Here is a 23,807-nt window from a genome sequence, read left to right as displayed (position 1 = left end):
CATCTATTCATAAGCACAGGTCTCTTACATGCAAATATCTTATACTTAGTCACCTAGTTGCACCATTTACATACTTTCCTTCCTCCTAGTATTTTGTGCACTTGATGTAATATCCTTTACCACATGGGTAGAGGGTAAATTGCTGACTACCATTTCACGTATAAGCAAGTTCTACGGCAGAAAGTATCCCTTGAGATTATCCTGTTGCTCTTGGTTTGATCTGGCAGGACAACTTAAAACACAAGTCATTTGTTACATAGCAAAGTTTGGTACATATGTTTGCAAACTTGCTCAGTTCTGGCCCATTGTTTTAGAATTTTTGCATCTTTTACTCCTGCCTTGAAACATCAAAACTGAAGGAAAAGAGATGTTTAGCATGCGTCATTCACAAGATGTGTCAAGCATATTGCAAGATGAGGTTTTTATCTCATGATATGACAGGGGAAGATGACAGGCAGTGGTGCACACAAGTAGATCCCTGGGATTAATGGCACTCTGTAATCAATCTGTTGCCTTGCAGGAATACTCAAACCTCTTCATAGGCTTCTCTTGTTGCCAAGTCCAAGCTCATTCAGACAGGACACAGGAAATGGTGAATGGGTCAGCAGTAGTCTCAGCATTGAGTCAAGATGTAAATCTAGTGGGTTAGTTGGGATTTTAGTGTAATGCAACAAGGAAAGGCCATTGAGTTGCATCATGTTCACCATTTTTACCTTTGTTAGCCTTTCTCCCACTGTTCTGAGGCAATGGCATCAAACAATAAAAAGGATATAATTTTTCTGGATGAGCTGTGCTGTGTCTGTTCCCTCATTGATCCTAAAGCACCTTGTCCTGCTAAAGGACCTTCTGCCCTTCCAAGGGATGCTGACCCTTATCAGTCCGCCTCAAAGGCACTGTTTGTTGCCCCCAGGTACTCTGACTTCTTCTTGTGCTTCATCCACATCTTCCTCAGGAGGCTGGGTGTCCCGCACAGGCTGCCTCCTGTCAGTGGTAGGGAAGCTTCTGCTCCTGGTGGCAGGGCCAGGTCATACTCTGTTGTCTTCCTCCAGCGCTGCCTGTGGCAAACAAATACAATACAAGGTGTGTGCAGAGTGCTTCTCCCTGGCCCTTCTTTCCTGATTATGGCAACCAGCCCCTCAGAACCAGGAGCTGCCTGGCTGAAACATGTGCCCATGCCCGGCCCACCCCTGGGACCAGCAAGTCTGGAATGAGCAGGGGCTCTGTGCGTCAGGGGGCTGAGATGCTGCAGCTGCCACCACTCAGCTTGGTGCCCCTGTTCCCTCACTATCAGAGGGGACACTGACACAAGGGGACAGGCTACAAGTGGGACCACTCTAAGTACATCCTCTCTAGCAATTGCCACCCAACAAAGAGTGGGTGGATTGCCAAAGGAGAGTTGTTGGGCCCTTCCACCAAAGCCCCAGGAACCATGTGACAGTGATGAGCTCCACTGGCTGAGGGGAACTTACATCTCTGTGTATGGAGTGTGAGGACACTGTGACAATGAGCTAGTTACTGTCCCTCAGGTGACAATGGTGGCATCTCAAATCCCACCCAGATTCATGTCTGGGTTAACTGCCTGGTGAAGAGTGCATTTGTACTATGGTCTAGCTGTTCCTTAATTAGCCTTTAAGACATAATTTTTTTTCTTCAATTAATTACATTTTCAAATCACATTTTAGGGCAAATATTACAGACTTCTTAGGGGGAAAATACTTTTATTTTGAATTATGATGATTTTTTTTCCTAGTGATAAAGTAGAGCTGTAATGGGCACTGAGACAGCTGTATAAATGGCCATGGCTGCTAATAAAATCAGCATAACCTTTACCAATCTCTCCCTACCTTTGGGAAACAAGAGGCATGTCTGGAGGGTGGGAAGGGACTTACTCTTCCGTAGAAGTGCGGTCGCGTGTGGGCGAGCCCGTGACAGCCACAGCTTTCACTGTGATATGGGCAACTGGAGACGGATGCACCTGTGGGAGGATAAAGCACATCATTAGGGAATGCCACTGATGAGTGGGGACACCGGTTCATCTGAGGAAAGAGGCTGTTTTAAGAAAACCAATAAATGCTGTAAATCTCTTAACAAGAGAAAGCAGGTTAGGGATTTGACAGCCCGACTCTCACCCACACAATTACCGGTTGCTCACGTGAATATTCTCACTGAGCTCAGCACAGGACTTGAGTGAGCGAGAATTACACCTCCCATCAAAGAAGGGACTCTTGAACTTTTTATTCCCTAGTTTTTGTGTTCAGCTTCCTGAGGCAGTGAGGTTTTGTGCAGAGTGAGCAGCCTGCCTCTTGCTGCTCCCCACCTCTACAGCTGCCTGGGAAGCAGATGTCTCAGCCATCACAGTTCCTTGAGCATTCAGAGATGCTTCCCTGTTTTGTTGTGTGCTGTTCTGTGGTGTGGGGGCACCCTGGTTATGCTCCAGGTCTGCCATGGCCCCACAAGTGCCTAATCATCCACTTCCTCCTTGTCTTATTTGATCATAAATTGCCCACTAGAACTGAGTCACATTTTCCCATAAACAGGTCTCTGAGAATAGCATATCCTCCAAGATGGTAAGTTAAAGTGTGAGTTGCCCAGCAAAAGAAAAAAAAAAGTCAAAAAATTGTGAGGTGATGTCATTATTTCAGGCAATAAGCACACTTGTTGATTTTACTGGCAATCCTGAAAAAAGATGTTCATATTATTGTCGCTACCATAACTGGTCTTAAGCTTTCTAGGGCTATTTCTTCTAGGATTAATCTGAGACTGGGAACATTTGGTGTGTTTTTCAACTATCCTAAGACTTAGAGATGTTTGAAATCACTTTTGCAAGCATCCTTTGAAATGTAACTATGTTAACTATTGGTAGGTTCAATTAGAGTCATTACACTGAATAACATTAGCTTTAACCATCCTTAAGTACTGTACTGTCATTTTTCTTAAGTGTAGCCCAGCTATCAGCTAGTAATCATGCTTCAGCCATGCAAAAGGGCCTCTGAGACCATAAAGTTTCAACAGCATGGTCTGGTGTTGGTCAGAAATTATTCAAAACTATTTTTTCTCTTTGAAAATGTTAGTTTTTTCCCACCACTCTTCCTGCTTCCTGAGGGACAGTTCTCTGTTCTATGGCAGTCTCTGCTCACAGCTAAGGGGTCCTCTGGCATAAATTATATTTCAAGCTTTAACAAGGCTGTGAAATCTGCAGGTGCTGCAACAGACTGACATGCTGTTACTGTGGGACATGCTGACGGGTACAATGTTTTAAGATGCATTGGTAGTTGGTCTTGCTCTATTTGCTTACCAAAGATTTTCCATCCAACAGATGATTATAGGACTTGGATGACTCTTGTTCAGTAATTCCCACTGTAAAGCATAAGAAACATGATATTAGGGGCAATTATCCCATTGCCACAGCTTGTATGAAAAACCCTCCTTCTGTGCAGTAAAACCCAGATATGGACAGAGCCCAGATGCAGGTTACAGTCCCACCAGATTTGATTATAGCCGAAAGAGCAGAGTGATCATCTATTGTGATGTCAAAATAAGTGATTGTGGAACTGCTTAAGTCATTCTGGAAAGTCTCTCAGCTTGCTCCTGGACTTTTTAAATGAGATGACAAGCTGCCCTTAGCAGACCAAGCTAAATGGGAGCCCTTTCCCCCTCTGTAAACACTCACTTATTTCTAGAAGCAAAGAGCCCAAATGCTTGTCAGCCCCCACTGCAGGTTTGTCCTGCCTAGGAGATCATTCTCTCCTTTCTGTATTGCTCTGGGGAGTTATTTTAACCTGGGCAGAGATGTGTGCTATGTCTACCCCGTCACAGGGAGGGATTTCCACCTTTCTGCCTGTGGCTGAGTGACATCTCTCTCTCTGCTGTCCTCAGCTCTGAAGGTTACCCTTCAGTTTCAAGTAATTGCTCATCCGATAACTTATCCATGGATAAATGCTCACTGACATTCCTGCTCCCTGTGCCAAGGAAATAAATGAATGAGGGAGGCCAGATTTTTTCATGAGGTCAAGTCCTCCTATTTGGCTCTGGGAATGTGGACCTCTCTACTGCTTTGACCAATGGAATATAAATAACAGCAGCAAATTTGGAAATAGCCAGGGTGCTGCTTATAGTGCTGTCTCCAGCATGACTTAGCAATTGGAACGGTCTCCTCCTTCTGGGGGCAATATTTGACTGTGATAAATATCCTGACCAGCTTCCTTCTTCCCGCTCCACCCCCCTCCTGTAATTCCATTAAGTACCTTACTGTATCCCTCATGTCATAGTTAATGCAATTACCTCCTCTCATCGTGCATATTAGGTACTAACAGTATTCAGCAAGTGGATCATCAGTGCTTCAGATAATGACCATATTTTTTATTTTTATTTAGTTTTATTTTCTCTTACTTTGTCTGATTCTTCCCTTCAGCCCGTTGCTCTTATAAGATACCGAAAATGTTCTTGCAAACTTATAGCAAAATATCTAAGCAAAAGAAAGTCGTCATGGCTTCAAGGCTTCAAGGTTTTGTAGTTGCTCCCCTCAGGGCAGTGGTGGCTGGATGCAGTGTGAATTCCACTTCCAGAAGTGCCTTCTCACATGCTGGAATGGATTGTCTTTCTGCTATGCTGTTTGTGCAGGATTTCTGATGGTAGCAATAAATATGCTAATGGCCTCATCTGTGTTGTTTGTTTGTTTGCTGATGGTTCTAATTTAAACTTAATTTCTAAGTTCTGCCAACTCATTTCCCTTTCTCCCTCTGTGAGACCAGTTTCCCCCTTTTCTGCTCTTGTCTTAGATTCCTACAGCTTTTCTCTTGCTTGCACCTATCTGTGATCCTTTACCTCTCATCTCCCCTAACAGCAGAGACCAGCAGTCCCTCCTTTCCACCTCTCTGGCTCTCTGCCATCCTTTACCCTGTAGCCAGTCCCAGCCACTCCTTCTCCTGTCCCTGCTCCAGTCCTGAAGCTCCAGTTCTTTTTCAGCCACATATTGGCTCTGGTCCTGATATCTTTTTGAGATCTTTTCCTATGGTCCCAGGCTCAGTTTCTTCCTTTCCAGTTTCCCAGGCCCCACTCTTGTCTGGTTTGTTTCTTAATGGGATGGCTTATGTGCAGTGTGGTTGCAGACCAATGATGTGAGGAACATGCACCTTCATGGACCTGCTTTAGAGATTTAGCACCTTTTAACATCCAAATGTCCAATTTATCTTGGAAAAACATGCCATGTGGGATTTCTTTAATGAAATATGACTTGACTGCATCTGGGTGATTTTTCAAAGGAGAGCAAAAGATGTGTTTTTGATTAAAAGGCCATCCCATGTGAAACTCCACAGCCCTGCTCCAGCTTCAGTCTTCCAAACATAACACACCAGTGTTGAAGGAGCTGAATGGCCACTCTGTTTATGTTTACTCATCTCCTTGGTTTTGTATTGGCAAGCTCCATTTTTCCTTCACGGTTTCTCACAAATATGCTGAACAAGCTTTGGTTGCCAAAAAATCAGGTCTGTGGCTAACATCCAGAATCTGAAAATCCATCCCTAATGATTATATTCTAGCTGATTCTAAGCAACTGAACAGGGATCTTATATAATAAGATGACTCAGGCAAACTCAGTAATTTACAATTTATCATCTCTAAAATATTGTCAGGGAGTGTTTATGACTGAATAAAGCGAGTTTATGACTCAATAAATTGAGCAATGCCACGGTCATTATCTCATTAATTCCACTGGCTATTTTAAGCACGGAATTATCCTCCAGGTACATAATAAAGCGCCTGCTTCTCTGCACAACCGGCAGACCACGATACCTAAAAACCTTCTCTAGTCAGGGAGGAATGAAGGGCTTCAGTGCTGGACTTACCGTGCTGGGCAGCGCCCTTGGCGGGGCAGGCTCCCCGCTGCCCGGCCTGCAGGCAGCCCGCGCCCCGCGCCTCCTCCTCGCCCCTGGCCTCGTACAGCACATGCAGGAGGTCGCCCTGGTGGGGCCGGCGGTCCGATATGGCTACCACCTAGAGGGGAGAGGCAAACCACCCCGTTACACCTGGCCCTGGGGATTAGGTGGTCTGTTGAGGTCATGGGGGAGCTGAAAGGCTGCTTGTTCTTCCTACTGCTTTGCTGTCGTCCAAAGGGGATTTTGTCAGGTGGGGACTGTGGGATTTGTGGGATTTTGTTTGGCTCCAGCTTCTGTGCTGTGTATAGCAGTACGGGAAAATCCTGCTGGGTCTTTCTGGGACCCAGCTACTTAGTTGCACATTTCTGTATTCTCCTCAGGAGACTGAAATGTGCCCCTTTCCAAGCTCTGCTGAATAGGATATGCCTCTGAGACTCAGATTTATTTTCTTACTGCATCACATCTTGGGCAATCAGTCAAACTTATGCAATGTGAATTACAAATGCTGTTTCCTTACAGGTCTCTCCTGTCTTTTGAACTTACATATTGTACCTGATAAATGACTACAGAGAACATGAGGCAGAGAGGAGTTGTGCTCCTAGAGATTAATTTTCACAAACATTAGCTCACACAGACAAAACTCACTGACAGCTGCAACTTTGAGCATCACCCCCACCCCTGCCCCATCTCCAACAGTTCCTGAAAACAAGCATGAACAAAATCAAGTTTTTTCTAATAAATTACTACTAAGCCATGGCACTCACTGTACTGCCACAGGCAACTGGGGATGCCACAGCTAATGTGAGTTTGGAAAAACAGGGATGCACCTCAGAGAATGGATTTGTCAGGACTGTTATCCAGGATGGTCTGGAAAGAGTTTTCTCAAGAAGATCAAAGTTGTTGGTTTTTTTTTTTTTTTTTTTTATTCTTCCCTAAAGACTTGTTGCTGTCATACAGAGAATCACTTAAACCGGGTGAAGATCCAAACCAGCAAGGAAACAAGACATGTGGCAACTATTCAGACTATTTCCTATTAGACTTATGTTGGAAGATCGTGAGAATAGCAGTTAGCTGCATCGAACTGATGACTGACAGCTGCTGTCTACGTGTTTTAGATATAATTACAGTTAGTTTGCCTCAAGACCGAGACCAACAACTGGCCAGCTCACTATTGACATAGAAAAAGCCTTAATTCTGTCTATTGCTCTGCCTCCTAACACACACTCAAGATAAAAACAAGACCTTTTTCAAGCATGTTCTCTCATGCCAAATTGTCTATTTCCTCTAATTAAGTTTTAATTCAATTTGCCATTAATCTGCAATGTTCTGTGTATATGATTCTTTACACAGACATAACAACATATGCAAACCCATGTTTTCCAAAACAGGAAAGAAGAAAAACCCCAACCTAACCACTTTTAATTCTTTTGTCTCCATGTACCCTCAGGACAAGCCCACATTACCTAAATCCTACTGACTAGTAGGATGAGGAGCAGAAACTGCCCAAAAACAGGCAAAAGTACTTCTGGAAAAGGCAGTTAAGGCAACCAAAGCCTAATCCAAGGCTGAATAGGGGTTTCCCCCTATTTCTGCAGATTTTGACACACAGCCTAACATGCTCCATGTGCTGTAAACTACCTAAAGACATGCCCAGTGTTCAGTTAAAGTCAAAGGGACTACTGGTGTCCTTGAAGTCAAGCACATGCTAAAGGAGGCTGCTCTACTGATCACAAATTTGGAGCTGCTAACAGCTGAGCCTCAGCATTGCTCCGATGTTTCAGAAGGAGGGTGATGCTGGTTGTGAGAGGCCTCCTGTTGCTGCTTAAGCTGTTGGCATTGGATCCCTCCCTGCTGCCCCTGGAGCAGTTCCAGTACCTCCCTGTGCCTCTGCAGCAGCTCCTTGCAGGCTGCAGGCTCCTGTGTCCACACACGCCCTGACCACACAAACCTTACAAGCTGCTCACCAGGCATCACCCCCTTCACCACGGTGGCACCAGTGGAGACACCTGTGCTCAGGACTAATATGATGAGACTGTGGCTGGCAGGGATCTCTAATGACAGCCCTTGGAGTCTGCCTCGTGTGAACCGAGCTCTTCCAGCTTTCAAGGAGTGCCACAAAACTCAGCTTTCCCCACTATTTCTGGAAAAATGTTGAGCGCTCTTGGTCACACTTAGTCTTTGCTGGTGTGTGACAGAAAATGTCATCAACGCCCTGCTACTGAGACACCTGCGGTCACTTATTTTGCATTGTCATGGAAAGAGCATTTTTGGTAAGTAGGATGCTGGCTGCAGTCACCTCTAATCCTGAAAGTGGCTTATTTGATCAGTGTAAACCACCATGGACTTGAAACTTAACATTCTGCCTACGTGTTGCACAAGATGAAATACAGTTTGGGGAAAATAAGAGGATTTTTATCTTGATTAATAGCAAGAATTATTTAGGCATGTTGTCTATGTTTTTGAGATTCCTTGTTACATATGATACCAGTAATACCAAAATGTCTTCAAGCAGCAGAACCTGCATAAATAAGTTACAGTGCTATTTTCCATTACAGCTGGAGACAACAGTGCAATCTCTATAACGTATTTTCAGCAGCATTTTTTTTTTCCAGTTTTTGGTTTTAGCACATTTTGGGAGTTCCTTATCTTCCTAATTCAAGATTTCACAGTGACTTTGGCTATCTCACCCCTTACTGTAATATGTAAAGACTTATCTAGGTCAGGAAACTAAACCTGCTGTAGCTGGGTTTTGATCTAAAGTGGAGCTGACATTTCTCTAGGGTACCTAGGGTAAGGCAGAAGGATCAACTGGGAGTCACTTTTCTTTTCTAGACACACCAGGAAATTTAAATCTGTGCAAATGGCAGAGTCAGCCAAACTGCAGAATTAGCAAACTGCTCTCTAAAATCCTACTGTTTTTAGAACCTGTAAATCCTTTGACTGGCCTGGTCTGTTTGCAGGACAGTGACTCTGAAATCAGAGTCCAGCAAACTCTCTTTTTATGGACTTTGCCATGCATATGAGAGCACTGAGGCCTGGCATACCCACTATTGGAATTAGCTGTGTTCAGAGGGAAGGGGCACAGAGGACACAGGACAGTCACAGAGAGGTTCTTCCAACCATCCTGATCCTGGACTTAAAATCCCACTGCCAACCAACAACCATCCAGAAAAGGTGACAATTAAATATCTGGCTTTGGATAAAACTTTAGAAGTTAAGAGTCTGAACAACAATGTGCTTCTTAGTGGAGAAAATTCCAGATTTGTAGAGTTAAGTTATTTTGCACAGGGGTATTTTCTACTTTCTTGCAAAGTAGACAGGTACTGGTGTCTAGACACTTCTAACCAAGGGATTTTTGGAGTTAGAAGAAGAAGAGAAGGGAAGGATCTACTACCACTGGAAATAACTCTTAACAGGGCAATGGGAACTGCAAATATACATATTGGTGAAACTCTTAGCTAAAAAAAAAAAAAAAGGTACTTCCTCCTTTCTGTCACCCTTCCACAGTCATTATCATGCTTTTGGGATGAGTTCTTGTACATGATGGAAGTTACCTCCCCCAGTCAGTAATTTGAATGTTAAATCACTTAATGCTACACTGCTTGAGTATTTCTGCTGTGAAAAAAAGGTCTGGCAGATGTCCACATTGGTTGCTATTTTTGTCCTTGCTGAGGATTAAAGTTGTGCATCCACTGCAATCACCAGAGCAGAAGATTTTATGTTAGCTGAGGCATTTCTACAGCCCCGACTGCAGGTGCAGGTGTAAAAGTGAAAAATAAACAATCATTCTGCAACTTTTCTGTGGGTCTAGAAATTGGCAATCACAGCTTCCTCACAGGCACGTCTATTCCAGTATGTGCAATTTACTTCAATGCTTGCTTATGAGCTGTAAGCAGCTGCATCCCACTGAAGAAAGGGAATGTCTAAGAGTTGACTCTGCTCAGTCAAACACTTTGGTTTGAGAGCCATCCTTGTAGCTGGAGCTGCAGACCATTCCTCTGGCTTGGTGTTCCCACTGCTAATATGATGCTGTCTGCATCACGACTAAAAGCCAATCAAAGGAGATCCTTAATTGGGGTCAGGAAAGCCCCAAAGGAAAAAAAAAAAAAAAGATTCCTCTTAAAATACAGCAACAAAACAGGGACTTTCTTATTTTCTTAGGCTTTTATGAGTACAGTGTTACCACAGCAGCTGATCCAATCCAAATTAAATATTAGATGCTTCCATTTAGTAGAAATGACTAACTACTGAGATTTGGAACTAGATAACAGACATAGAATTTCCTTTGATTTTGATGTAAGCCAGCTGATTTTTTTTCAGCTGAATAGTGCTATGATAAATATTGTCAAAAAAAAAAAAAAAAAAAGTAAATTATCTGAGCATTTTGTTTCATCAAGTCAGAATAGTTCACTTTTGGTTTGGACTTTTCTGTTGTTTTTATATTGCATGGAAAACAAAATATACCAAAGGTTTAACAAATAAAAGTAGGTATCTCAAAACGGCTTATTTTGAGTAACACTTCAGCAGTCTGACTCATCTTCCTTTGGAATGAAGAGTAATTTTGAAATGTCAGCCTGAGCTATGGGACAAAACCAAACAAACTAAGACTGTCACAGTTTGGGAAAATATAGACATGCATAGTTTCTACCCAAAAAATGACAGACGTGTTTCTGACTCTTCCTGGGGAAAACTTCAGGTGTCCTGTGATGTATTGAGATCCTGTGATCTGCTTTGATAACCAAAAGAGAGGGTGGGAGTGAATGTGATGAGTTTTTTTCCAGTGCACAGGTAAGTGTGGTAAGCAGGAGGACCTATAGTTCTGTGAGGAGATCAGGGAATCAGGAATACAAAGAAAAGGCTCTCTGAAAATGAGGATGGATCTGGGAAGTAGCAAAGGGCATGGAAAAAAAGGAAGGCCACGGAGCAAAATACTTCAGCAAAGTGCTAGATATGAGACAGGTCTGTGGTGAGAAGAAATGCTTTGGCAGAAGAGTGTCAAACTTGTAAGAAGTGCTTTGATATGCAGAAGAGACTGTCATTCTTGCAAATCAGCTAAAAGGATTGTGGAAGGGTTGTGAATGGGTCAAGTGGATTTCAGGACAGAAAACTCTCTCTGAAGACAAGAAACCTCACACCCATGTGTGAAAGTAGTTGAACTTGCAAGACATTTACTCAGAGCATGAAAAAGGTTGTTATTTTAATCTGGGGGGTTCCTCTGTGCCCTCTGCACTGAGGCTGAGGCAAGGGCAGGCAAGCACTGCTGGGACCAGGGAACAAGCAACCTCCCTGGGTCTCTCAGTGTCAACTTATGGGGTCAAAGTTACAGTCCATTGCTTGGTGTATTTATCACAAATTGCCTAGGATACTGGCTACTTGATCAACATTATTATTATTATTATTATTATTATTACTTGATTAACACTGATATGATTAGGTGTGATTGACTTACTTTTCATTCCTGCATGTCTCTCTGGACTTATTGTGAAGGCTCTATGAACAATAATTAAGTCTGTGATTCCCTCAGATGGCCAGTGTTGATAAGCCACTATGTTCATTTTGACTGGCTCTGCATGGCAAGACCATTTTTTTTTGTTTCAAAGCACTTCTGTAAATAAACTGCAGCTTTACAGAAACTCCCCCTTCTGTTTCCCACACCACTCCCTGCATCAGACATGGATGCACTTCTTTACTCTGGAAGATCTGCTTCCCATTTACCCACAGCATTTTTGAGGGTATGCGAGGCCAACTAGAATGTGGAAAAAAAATAAAGTAGGGAGAGGAAAGGAGATTTTTCTTACACTCTTTGCTAGGATGTGCTGTGTAGCTTTGGCTCGTCTTCGGGCAGGACTACATGCTGCAAAGAGAAGAACAGAAACATGGTCAGGATGCTGTGGAGGTGGACAGATGCCTCCAAAAGTCCTCTGTAAGAATTCACTGGGGGCAGGGTGGAAAGAGGGGGGAGAAGAAAGGGTTTAAGGAAGATTCTAGCTGAAACAATCCAAAAGAAAGTCCCTTTTGACCTGATCTCAGAGACCATGCTGTAGCTGTACAATGCAGAAATCGTGGCCATGGGGCCACAGCCCATCTCGAGTTTCTGCATCTCTCCCATAGGCTTCCAGGAGCAGCACTCCCCCTTTGTCAGTTTTGATATGGCCTCCCACCTGCCAGTACTTCAGTAGGAAATGAGTAGTGTATACATTATCTTGGAGACTATTATGATTTTATCTAGTTAGAAACTTTATCAATAAGCTCAAACACCCTCATGACATTGTTTCACTTTCACTGCATAATGTCCAAAGCACAACATTTGCACCAAGCCTTATCTTTTCTTTTTCAATCCTCAAAATGACTTGGGACATTTTGCTTAAAGTATTTTTCTCACTTTTTATTTCTTAGACCCATGAAGACACCAGAAGCATAGCACCACCAGCCAATAGATACACAGGATGCCAGGGCCACAAGCCAAGCTTTTGTCTGGACTGAAGCAATTGGTTTTGGGTGATGGTTTTACTGGACTAAGTGAAGGCTCTTTAAACTCTTGTTGTTTGAGTTAGACTTGAAACTGGCCTGAAAGACTCTGTGATCCTCCCAGCTTTCCCTCTCATCATATCTTACCCTGCCTTGTGTTCAGGCTACCAGAGCTACAGGACTTAGCCACCAGTGACAGAAACAGGCTTGCAGAAAGCTGCCAAATGTGGAGAATTAACTCCAATTCTAAAGGCTGACCCTGGGGGCAAGGCACGTGAATGGAGGTTTCCTATTCAGGCTCCGTGTATAATCCAAAGGCTTTGAAGAGCCAGGAAGGTTTGTTACAGGATGATGGGTGACTCCTACTCCCCAGGTGAGGTTTCCTTTACCTTGTTGGCATACATTTCATTTGCAGTGCTTATCACTGCTGGGTATTACTGTTTGCAGAGGTTTGGAGCTGTGGAAGCAGCTGGAGGCCATCCAAGGCTGCTCTTTACTGCAGCCAAACTCCTCTCCTCAGATGGCAGCAGTAACAAGTGCCTGGGCTTCCCAGGGCTCCGGTACAAGCAGAGCTGGCAGTGAGACCAAAGTCACCCTTCCTAGACAGCTTGTGTGTGTCTAACAGCCATCCCTCCATACCCCAGTGAGGATATAAGCATTAGGAGCCCACTGGAGAGGAAATTCTGGCCTGGGCTGTGGCTGTAGTGAAACAGGACAGGAAAATGGGAGCGTCCCTGTGAGCAGCCCGTTGCAGTGCAGGGCACTTCCACACTGAGCTTGTCACAAGGAACTTATCTGCCTGCCTAGAGTGTGCTAAGCTGTCAGTGTGATTAGAGTCTGCTCTGCACGGTGTGATATCCGCAGGGATCCTCACTGTCTTCTCCTGCAGGACTCGTTTTGTATTTTAAATCATGCTGAGTGTGGGATGAAAGCCAGACAAATATAGTGAAGGTGGTTTGGTTTTTTTTTTAACCTAGGAATATGCTGTAAGTTGTTTTTGAAGCTGCTTCCATCACCTTTACTTCTGGAATTTCACTGTGTGAGGACTAAACTAATTGCTCATAAGCAAAACATTCAAGTGCAGAAAAGTTTAGTGATGCAAGTAATTACCTTCTTGTCTCTCTGGTATTTTAGGTATTTTACTCCTTACACAGTGTAAGGAGTACAGTTTTTTAGAGATTTCTACCAGAAGCAAGTGCTCTTGTGCTGTTATAGCTGCTACCCAGGCTAGTGCAAAAGGAAAAACACATAAATGTGCCTAACAGTAACAAATTTGCCTACTTTTAGAGTACATATGATCCACAGTCCCTCATCCTCTGTTGTCTGCCAGAATGAGTGGCAAAAGGTTTACAGGGCTGAAGAAAGGCAAGGCATGAAAAGGAAGTCACAGCACCAGCAAACATGCAATTAGTCAAATAGGCATTGAAAGAAGGGTGAATCACAGAAGTAGCCAGAATTGACCCACTTGCGTGGGAATACAATGGCAGCAATGGAAACAGTGGGGCTGCGAGGCTGTCCCTGCAAACACAAATTTCTGCAGAGAGCTGGAGAAGGAAGAGAAGAACAAATCCTTGCAGATGATGTATGTGGATTTGCCTGCAAAAGGATGTTTGTACGTATAGCCCAGATTTTGGGCAACAAATATAATTACAGTGATGGTTCACTTTGTCATTTCCACTTATATTCCAAGATTAAGCAGCTGAGAGCTCATGCTCGCAGCTTGCAAGTAAAGATCTGATCTGGCCCCACAATTTGTTTTCCCTGCTTTTCCCTGCTTTCTTGTTGCTGAAATATGCAGCCATTGAGTTTAAACTAATTTGTTCAATCAAATGCAGGCTGGGCTTTGTCCGGTTCTTACTCTTCATTAGAAGCAATTAATGTTAATCATGCATTCATTTCCAGGGCATGGCTTTGGAAATGTTCCACTTATTGAGCCAGCAGACTTAAATTCAACATTCATGCACTTCACCCACATCTAACTGCTCGCAGAACTTCATTCTCTTTTCTATTACACAGAAAAGCCACACAGTTGCAAGCTGTCACTTTAGCAGTTACCTCATAGGTATAGCAACACCGATTCCAGATCTCCCAATTTTGCCAGAGTAAAGATTTTACAGAGCCCCAGTATTGAAGCACCTGCACGGATTAGGTTGAGAAAGCAGCAGCGAGGGCTGGGCTGCAGGCAGAGCACGGCACAGCAGAACAGATGAGCTGCTCTCTTCAAATATTTCCCCACTGCTAAACATCCCATCCCTCTAAAAGACAGCACCGTAGCCATTGTTAGATTTTGATGTACTCACATTTGGAAGAAATCACAGTGAAAACTTCTAAATTTTCATCGCTGCAGCTGTAAATCTGGTGCATTTTCCACCTCTCCCTACTGACTGCCTTTCAGCTTCATGCAACCGCTCTGAACTTCTGGTAAATAGGTTTCACTAATCCAATCTGGCTCTGTGATCATTGTCCAGATCTACAAAGGACAGACTGATGCTGTGATCTCATCTCATTCCATATTCTTCATTGCAACATTTTCTGCTCCCATCTGCCTTTCTATGAATAATATTAACACAAAGATTTAATTTAGTTCTTGCTTAAGCCTCTACTCAGATAGCAGCGTTTTATTTTACATTTACTTTTACCAGTATGGAGAATCCTCTGCAATAAATAGCTAATAATTAAAGTCTAATCTATTGGAAACTGTTTACAGAAGTACTGCAAAGATACTTGAAATAAGTTGGGTTAAATGTGTACTCTAACACATTTACCATAAAATTTTTCTCCTTACACATAATGAGGAGATGACTCTCGGTATGTTAAGAAAAGGATTTTTTGCTTTACCTTTTCATTTCTTAAACAAATACTGGAATCCTGGGTTTTTCAAAGCAAAATTTCAAAAGCAGATGTCAAAGAAAGGCAGATGTGCATAGATCTCCATGCCCCCTGCATGTCTGTCGGTGCAAGGGGAGGAAAGGTGGCTCAGTCATGGATGGGTTCCTGACTTGATGGCTCTGGGGTCTAATCCCATATTTATGCACTTCAATAAAGGGTCTTCTTGCCAAAGCTTTTCATTTCTTAATACTCCCATCAGAAATTGTTCCTTTCCACCTCTATGAATATCAGCCCCCTCAACTTCTGGTGACTTAATGCTGCCATGGACACACAAGACAAAATTTTGGCTTGCAGGCTCCAACAACTGATGTAGTTGGAGCACTTTCAAGTGTGAATAATGATATTAAATTATATCAGTCTAATGAATAGCCTCCATTACTACCACGTGTGTGTCTAATTAACACAAAAACAAGTGCTATCTTCTCCTATAGATGTCTGCCACCAAGAGTCCCAGATGGAAAGTGCCAGTGAACATGGGCCGCCACTGTCATATTGATGAACATTTCTTATTTGAAATAATAAATATTGGTCAAATAGACATCCTGAGCCTGGAAGCATTTTGGTTGAGTGGAAGGTGTCGCTGTTTCAAGAAAGCAGTGCACGAAGAGAAGCTGTTGTCACTTGTCACCTCCCAGGGCAGGCTCCTGCTGTCCAGGGGCAGCAAAGCCTTTGCAGGGCTGGGGGTATTGTCCCAGGAAACCATGCCATGCTTGTAGCAGGCAGTGGGACGGCAATATAATCAACCAAAAGTTCAATTAGTTTTTGATTTATTGCGCCACATGTTCTGCTTGTATGACTGATGTCATTAACATCAGGCTCGGCTGGCGCATTCATCTGTCCCTGCCCGGCTGCCTCTGAAGGCGCACGCACTCAACAGATGGGGAGCTGCACGGGTGCGAAGGCAATTGTTTACCCCCCTATTGTCCCTGTGTCAAGCAATCAACCCAAATCCATTACCCACCGAGAAAAAGATCAGCGCACCGTCCATTCAGCACTGAATGGGGCAGAGGCGGTTATGCAGGAGGCTCTAAAAGCTTTCAAAAGGATAAAAAAAATAATGAAGACCAACACTGAATAGTCCATAAAAAAAAAAAAAAGCTATAACAAATCTAACCCACCCTTTATTTCACCTTCAGATATTCAGAGTCCTATGAGAAGACGGGCACTTTTGGACCTGAGTCATTGTTTTCCTAATTCTAGGTATGACCTACAGATATTTTCAAATCACAGATAGGGTTTAACATTAGAACAAGAACTGGGTTCTTCATCCTTTGAGGGTTGGTGGGATGTAGAGACTGAAGTGAGACTCTAGAGCTGGTCACTAGCTGGCATTCACTTCATTACAGGTCAGGTAGGCTTTGGACACATCCTTACAAGGCACAGGATGTTCTGAGGACAAATCACTCTATAGAGAGCTGATGAAAGGCACTCACATCACTTTCAGACAGAAAACTAGGGCTCAGGAGGTCGGATATAATATGCCTCATCTGGGATCTTCGTCTGGGAATGAATTGTTCCCTGTCTATGAAAAGGAATTTCCTTCATTTTGTCCAGATCTTGCAGAGTAGTTGAGTACTATGAATGCTCAGGGTTTTGCATGAAATCTTAATGTGACTTCAAGAGAAGACCTGCACATATTGGGGTACTTTTTTCTACCTCTATGGGAGATATTTTGGGCAAATGTCCAATGTTGGGTTTAGCTATGAAATAGGTATAATTATATGTGCAGGAAGTGTAGTGCAAAAGCTCTACTGCATGATACCCAAGAAAGAAGTGTAGGCAGTAATTTTACACTTGGAGGAGAAACTCTCCACAATGTCCAACCTAGGAACTGTAGAGCTACATCGGACAATCTCACATGGCATCTCCTTCCATCTCTCTACTCACCTAGCAAGAGTTCAGTCTGTGGGGGGAGGAGAAAACCAAACAGGTTTTGAGTTTATGAATTTTTTTTTGCTCCCCAAGCTACATAAAATGTCTGGAGACCAGGCTCAAATTTTTTCTTCTCTGCTAAAGTGAGGAATAAGCTATTAACTTAATTCACATGGTGCCACTGCAGCCATGAGAAGACCCTAAGAAGTTTTTGCCCTGGGGTATATCTTTGACCTAAGAGTGCCAAGTGAACACGTTGAATCCAAATTCCTCCCTGTGGGCTGCGATACAGCAGTTTACCAAATACCCACACTCAGTGCTGATAGTAAAGGATCAAAACATTTCCTGGTGGCAAAACAAGATTACCAAAGGTGAGCAGGGACAAGTGAGAAGGAGGAGGAGGTGGAGAAGGAGGAGGAGAACTCCAGACACAAGAACAGACACATGCTGTCTGACAAAACACATATCTAGCCTTATCTGCAGGTCTGGGACAGGGAAAGTATTTGATTCTTGGGAATGGGGGTAGAAAGGAGGGGGGGGGCAGAGAAGAAAAAATGCTTGCTGAGGCTGAAAGGGAAAAAAAAAACTTCAGAACAGCAGAAGTATCACCAAACCTTGTAAAAATGGCAGAAAAATCCAATAAACTGGTAAGATGTCCCTCTGGGGAGTTGGCAAGGGTGCTTTTTTCCAAAGCCTGAATCTGTTAGGACATATTTTGAAGAGACAAATGCAGATGCTTGTCCTGTTTACCAAGTATGCCGGAGCTGGTAAAATTGAAAGGAATCAAATTTTAAAAATATGGTTACAAAAACTGTAATTAAAACTTTGAGTTATTTAAGATAAGAATCAGAAACCCTAGACCTTATTTATCCTGGCCTCTGTGAACAAAGGAATCCCTTTTCGGTGCAGTATTCTTCCAGTGAAGTTGCTGGGAAGCAACCTGATACTCTCTACATGTGCAAGGGGTATTGCCAAGGGATTCCCTGGCCCACAGAGGACAAAGGTCTTCCCAAGGCAGGTCTCTGGCTTCTCCCTGGATCTTGTACCTCGTTGCATAAGAGGTAAACCTAATCTGTACTGAGCCACTTGAGCCTATTTCATACTGTTAGCTGGGCAATATGATAAGGATAAACCCCAGGTATTTTTGGAATAGGATTGTGAACCAGAGGGATGCACAGATAACTATTTAAAAATAAGATGGGATAAAACTGCACATGCATACTGCAGGCATCTACTCTAAACCACTTCTGCATGATGCAATGCCAGCAGCTTTTTTTTGTGAAAGGAAAATCGCTTTGTTTCAGTTTAGGGTCACAGAATTACAACTGCAAATAAAGGAAAGGAAAAAGGAAAAACAACCAAAAAAGCAAACTATACAGTGAGTTTCTCATACATAATCTGTTGTTTTTCTCTGAATGAAAGGAATAGAGAGACAGATACACTATCAGAAACTTCACCTCACACTCATAGCAGACAGCAAAATTAGTTCAAAATTGAAGTAGCACCGCACAGCTTAAAGGTCTGTGAATAAGTGAATTTTCAAACATAACATGTGAATTTGCATCTCTCTAGAAGCTGCTGTAACAGATTTTTCCTGAATGGGAATAAGACTGAGGCATTCAAAAAACATTTTGAACTTTAAATTCTCTCCAGGGAACCAGGAGAGAGAGATGCAAGAGCTCTGCAATTTGAAAAGATGAGCACACAAGCTTCTCTGCTAATTGGGAAAGGAAATACCAACCAGACCTGGAAGCCAGGCTGAAAGCATTCCACACTAGTTACAGAAAGATATTGCAGAATTCTGAAAAAAAGGAGAAATAGACAAAAGGAAAAAACAAAAACCGTGGTTGGCTTATTTGCTTATTTTATAAAACTTACATATAGAAAACTGGGCATTCACAAATTTGCCCTAAGCTTGTAAAACACACTTGAGTAGGTCCATATGATGATTAGGTAGAAACAATGCCCAGTACCACAAGGTTCCAGTCCCACAGAGCTTGTGCCAACAGCAGGGATTGCACTAAGCCAGTATTAAAGCTAGGGCCAGGTTGAGCACGTGGAGGCTTAACAAGCTTTCATATACTGGCCATGTACTGGTAATCCACAGAAAGCATTAAAAATGTCAACAAAGGAGCGTTATGTCCAAACCAGGCTGTGACAACAATAGTTCATTAAGATGCTAATCTTGAACTACATTTGTCCTGGATTTATTAATTTTTCAAGCTAAGTGATCAGTGAGGTCTTTATTCCCCTGATAAGGCACAGTGATTTTTAGATACTGTCTTCTCCCTCCCAATTGTTTCCTTTAGAACATTTTAAGATTATCTCGACTAATTGCTCCTGCTTAACACATAATCATTTTTGGGCAAGCAAGCACATTAATCAAAGCCTATCCTGTGGTTCCTGGATTTAGGCAGTGGTAGCCCTCCTGCTGCAACTGCATCCTGAGTCTTGCACCATATGCAGTAAAATCTACTCTTGGGTAACCAGGCACAAAATACTTAGGATTTTTCCAATGGTTAAGTCTGAAGAGTAAGGCAACCTGAACTGTCACCTTACATATCTCGTGTGTCCTCACACAGCCATCAAGCTCCTTTTGCCACATGCAATACATGTGCTCCAATGGGGATGAAAGGTCTTTGGAGGGTATCAGATGGCATTGCCTCCTCTGGCTTAAGCTCTGTGTGAAAATGAGATTAAATTTAAAACAAGGACCATCATTATTTGGACTAGAGACCATGGGACTAGCAACTTAGAAAATAGGAAGTAGAAGCTGCACTAAAGGCATAAAAGCAGATGAAGTGAGTCCCCTTTTGATCTAGACTCAAATAATGTGGCCTGTGTGAAGAAGCAAGGTAGCACAGGAGCTGGCACTGTGACAGAGGAGGCTTCTGAATTGCTGTGCCTTTGAAACATGATTATTTTGAGGTATCTTTTGTGCAATCAGTACATCAAATGACCATAGAGCATACAGGTAAGAGCCTGGAGGGGGGGAACTCTGATGCCAATTATCCTGAAACAGTTTTTGCTGAGATGAGGCGATTTATCTGATCTTCCTGCTGCTTTGGTCTTTGTCCTCTCCACTGACGCTGCCAGTAGGGGTGTCAAAGATCTTCTGCTGTAAGCACTTGACTTGTTTGTAGGAATCTGATTAAAGTAGATCACCTCAGATAACAAGAGGAATTAATGCTGCAAATACATAGGAGAGGATTTTCAAGCTTATAAGCTAGATAGAGGTCAGTACTTTTAAAGTCACGCATCAGCCTCTGAGATCTCTGATTTTCGCAGAACTCATGATCTTTACGTGTCCTTCTCCTTTATCCTGTTAGCCTTTACACTTAAGCATTTGCCTTTATTACTTCAGTTTTACCTGTAATCTGCTCATTTGCTCTGTCCACTTCTAGGAAAGTACTGTACAGAGCTAACCCTGTGAGAAAAAAAAACCCAAAAGGGAGCAGGAAAGAGTTTTTGTGGGCCTTGCTATGGACATGGAACCTAATAACTACATAAGTCTAGATTCCTCATCCTTCAGGTTTCTACAATATTTTAAAAATGCATATTCTCATCTTAGATGTCCCCCTGAAGTCTGAGCCTCTCAACTCCTAGACCCTAGCACACTTTTTCTCTCTTTCAGGCTCAACATCTCAGCTGTGAACAACTGTACTCACATGTCTGCCAATTTTTCTCAAAGCCTGCCTTGCTGTGTCCCTGCTGAAGAACACACTCAGACCTTTAGTGCCTGTCAGCCAAACCCCTGCTGCCTCTGTTGGGCACCTTGGTGTTTGAACTCAGCTCTGCTGGGTAGGCCCCCAAATTGGGCTTTAGGGTTGGTGACATTATAATTTCTGACATGAGAAGTCACAAAGAGTTACTTTATGATCAGAACCTGCCCGCCAGCTCTCAGCTCAGTTTTACTAACTGAGGAGTCCCAACCTTAGGTCTTCCATTTAAAATACAAGTACAGTAGGTATGAAACACACCAGCTTGACCACGCACTAAGAACTAAACCTGGGAGATGACTACAGGAAAGCTGTGGGATGTGACATTCCAGCATGTCCTAAATGCAAGTGGTGACACTGTCAGTGTGCCTGAATAAGACCTGTGTGCTCCAGAGGCTGCATCCCTCTAGAAGGGAACATGGAGGTGCCACCAGTCACAGAAGGGCACCAGCACGGCTTCAAACCTTCCTGGAGAGAGAGTGATCCGCTGAAACACAGAGGCTCTGAGATTTTAGTAGTGCAAGGCAATTGAAATGCAGGCTGTTCATGTTAATTCCCATTTTTCCCTGCTTGGATAAGCACACGGTAACAGCTTTCATGAGGCAGGAACTTGTCCCTTGGAAAATGGATTATGACCACCAACTCCTGCACATAAAGTACTGAGCAATCATCCAGTGGTCACTAGTGAGACACCATAGGTCTGTGCTGGTGACCTAGGGGTGAAATGACTTTCTTTGTCTGTCTGAATCCCTGAAGCATTCAGACCCTGATCAGGGGGGATGTTCTGATCTAAACCACCATTAATCTTCCTTAAGGTGAAAAGGTCAGAAGAGCAAGTTATTCAATGTTAACTGTTTTGGTTTTTTTTTAATGCCAGCAAAAAAGCTTTTTTATTCCCAACGCTGTCTTAAAACATACAGCAACATTTAAACATCCAAAGTTTCACAGTCATTTTCTGAAAGTGATGTCAGCTTTTAGATAAATGACAAAGACCATACACAGTGTCAGCCCCCCACAGCTGTGTCCATAGCCATAACAACAATGCCACACAATGTTGTCCTTAAATCCCATAAAGGCAAGAAACAATGCCAGAGAATGAAGCGATAACATATTGGAGCTGCTGACAATCAGTCTTTAACATGTGTTATCCATTTGACTGCAGGTGTAAATCAGCATTTCAATGTCAACTTGCTAATTTAAGGCTGTATGGTCAAATACCCAGAAAAAGCACAAGTGCACTGTTAAAGTAGGTCAAAGTCACTGCAAGTCAGGGAACTCAGAGGAAAAGATCCCCATCAAGAAACCATTCTGGACTATGAGATATATATTTCATGATAAAGTAATATTAGATTAAATTAAACATTTAATGGGAGCTCAGACTACAGTGTCAGCAATATTCCAATATTCCTTTGCTGTTCAGTTGACTTTGGTGGTGTATGTGCTGCCAGTGTTTGTGGCTCAGGAATCAAGCTGTGTAGCTCTACAGGGTGACAGAAATTAACACGTGAATTATCTCCAGAGGATACAAGTTTCATTTTCTCTGCCTTCACTTAACTATGCAACCACATGGATGTAAATTAATTTTCCTCTTTAGTTCCCATGTTCAGAGAAATAAGGAAAATATCTGCTGCCATTTGTTGTACTTAAGAGTTCTCTGAAAATGGGATACATGTAATTGTTCAATAGAAACCAAAGTCTGAAAGTATTTTTTTCATCCTCCTCCCTATTACTAGGAAAGCAGTTAACTTAACAACCTGATTAACATTCTATTGAGCTGTGTCAAATGGTTTTTCCTCTTTTTTTTGGCTGGACAACATTTTCTACCCACTCACTTGTGGCAGCTATTTCAGTACTATGGGGAAAAAAAGAAACTGAATGGCATTTTAGTGGGTTAATGGAAGACTAGAACTGGCAAAATATAAAACTGCATTCAGAAATATGCATCTAAGCATCCTTAATGATAACCCAGGTGTGGGGCTTTTTTTTGGTTTCATTTTCTTTGAAAAATTCAGAGCAAACAGCAGAAGCTTCTGCTTATTCTCATGGACCACTACACTTAAAAATTATGCACTAAGCATTTTTTGACCCATTGACCCTGAGTGATTTCTCGTACATACACTGCAGGTAAACAGAAAGGCTGAAAAATAGGCATGTGCAAAGAGAGCTGAGACCTCTGCAAATTTGGTCTCATGACACCACTGTTCAGAGGAATCTCCTCTTCTACAGGTGGCCAGGTGGTATGTCAAAGATTAAATCAGATCTCGAGGCAGGATTAGCAGAGCTGGCTAGGTGTGGGAGACCCTCTCCTCCCTGCTCAGGGCTGACACTGCAGCAGACAAGCAGCTTGTGCTATGCTGTGTGAGCTATGGCTGCTGGAGACATCAGGAAAATGGTGGCATCACTTTCTGCATTTACTAGCTGGTGCTTAGATTTAAATCAAGTTCATTTTTATTTAGGAAGCACACAGGGATGGTCTGAGGAAAAATGGAGACCCTACCTTTAGGCCCTCTGCAAAGACACGTTTAATGCAGCAATGGATTAACTTGGTTGGAGCTGTTGAATCCCAGGCACACTGCACGTGTCCTGGAGCACAGTGATGCCTAAGCAGATTTACTCAGGGGTTGTGGAAAGGGTCTGGACAGAGCTTGGCTGTGTCCCTTAACCATTGCTCTTTCTCATCCATTTTTTTTCAGGTCTCAGGGAGATGGAAAGCCAACCACAAGGCAGAAGATGACAGCCACGGCACAACACAGTGCAACAGGAATGATCATACAGCCTAACCTATGTGTAGTTTCTTCCAAGTTTATTCAAACAGGATAATGGTGAGAGTTTTTGAAGATTTAGGCATGTTAAGTACATATTTTTTTGCTTTATTCTCTTTTTAACTGCTGAGAAAATCAGCACTGGTATGGAAAGAGGCAAGGCAAATGAGGGGATGGACAAACTACTGTACCAGCTGCTCTCATATCTATAAATCCCAAGCAGC

At 42.9% G+C, this 23,807-nt stretch overlaps 2 protein-coding genes across 4 annotated transcripts in view; one reads left to right on the top strand and one right to left on the bottom strand.

Moving 5' to 3' along the window:
* The window catches only part of MYBL1 (MYB proto-oncogene like 1), a 63,557-nt gene extending 39,901 nt beyond the window's left edge, over window positions 1–23,656 (top strand). For all 3 annotated transcript variants that reach the window (XM_053974223.1, XM_053974195.1, XM_053974209.1), the window contains one exon: window positions 23,515–23,656. In XM_053974223.1, coding sequence (XP_053830198.1) covers window positions 23,515–23,641 — 127 coding nt within the window. In that variant the 3' untranslated portion in view covers window positions 23,642–23,656. The remainder of the gene's footprint in view (window positions 1–23,514) is intronic.
* On the bottom strand, window positions 875–14,705 carry VXN (vexin). The gene is made up of 6 exons (XM_053974268.1): window positions 14,642–14,705; window positions 11,672–11,727; window positions 5,844–5,991; window positions 3,296–3,357; window positions 1,890–1,975; window positions 875–1,061 (listed from the first exon to the last, which is right to left on the bottom strand). The coding sequence occupies exons 1-6, from the start codon at window positions 14,703–14,705 to the stop codon at window positions 875–877; spliced, it is 603 nt and encodes a 200-aa protein (XP_053830243.1).
* Window positions 23,657–23,807: the final 151 nt, after the last annotated feature.

This window comes from Vidua macroura, chromosome 1, assembly GCF_024509145.1.
Source record: "Vidua macroura isolate BioBank_ID:100142 chromosome 1, ASM2450914v1, whole genome shotgun sequence".
Taxonomy (NCBI): domain Eukaryota; kingdom Metazoa; phylum Chordata; class Aves; order Passeriformes; family Viduidae; genus Vidua; species Vidua macroura.
This window is presented reverse-complemented; position numbering and strand designations above follow the sequence as displayed.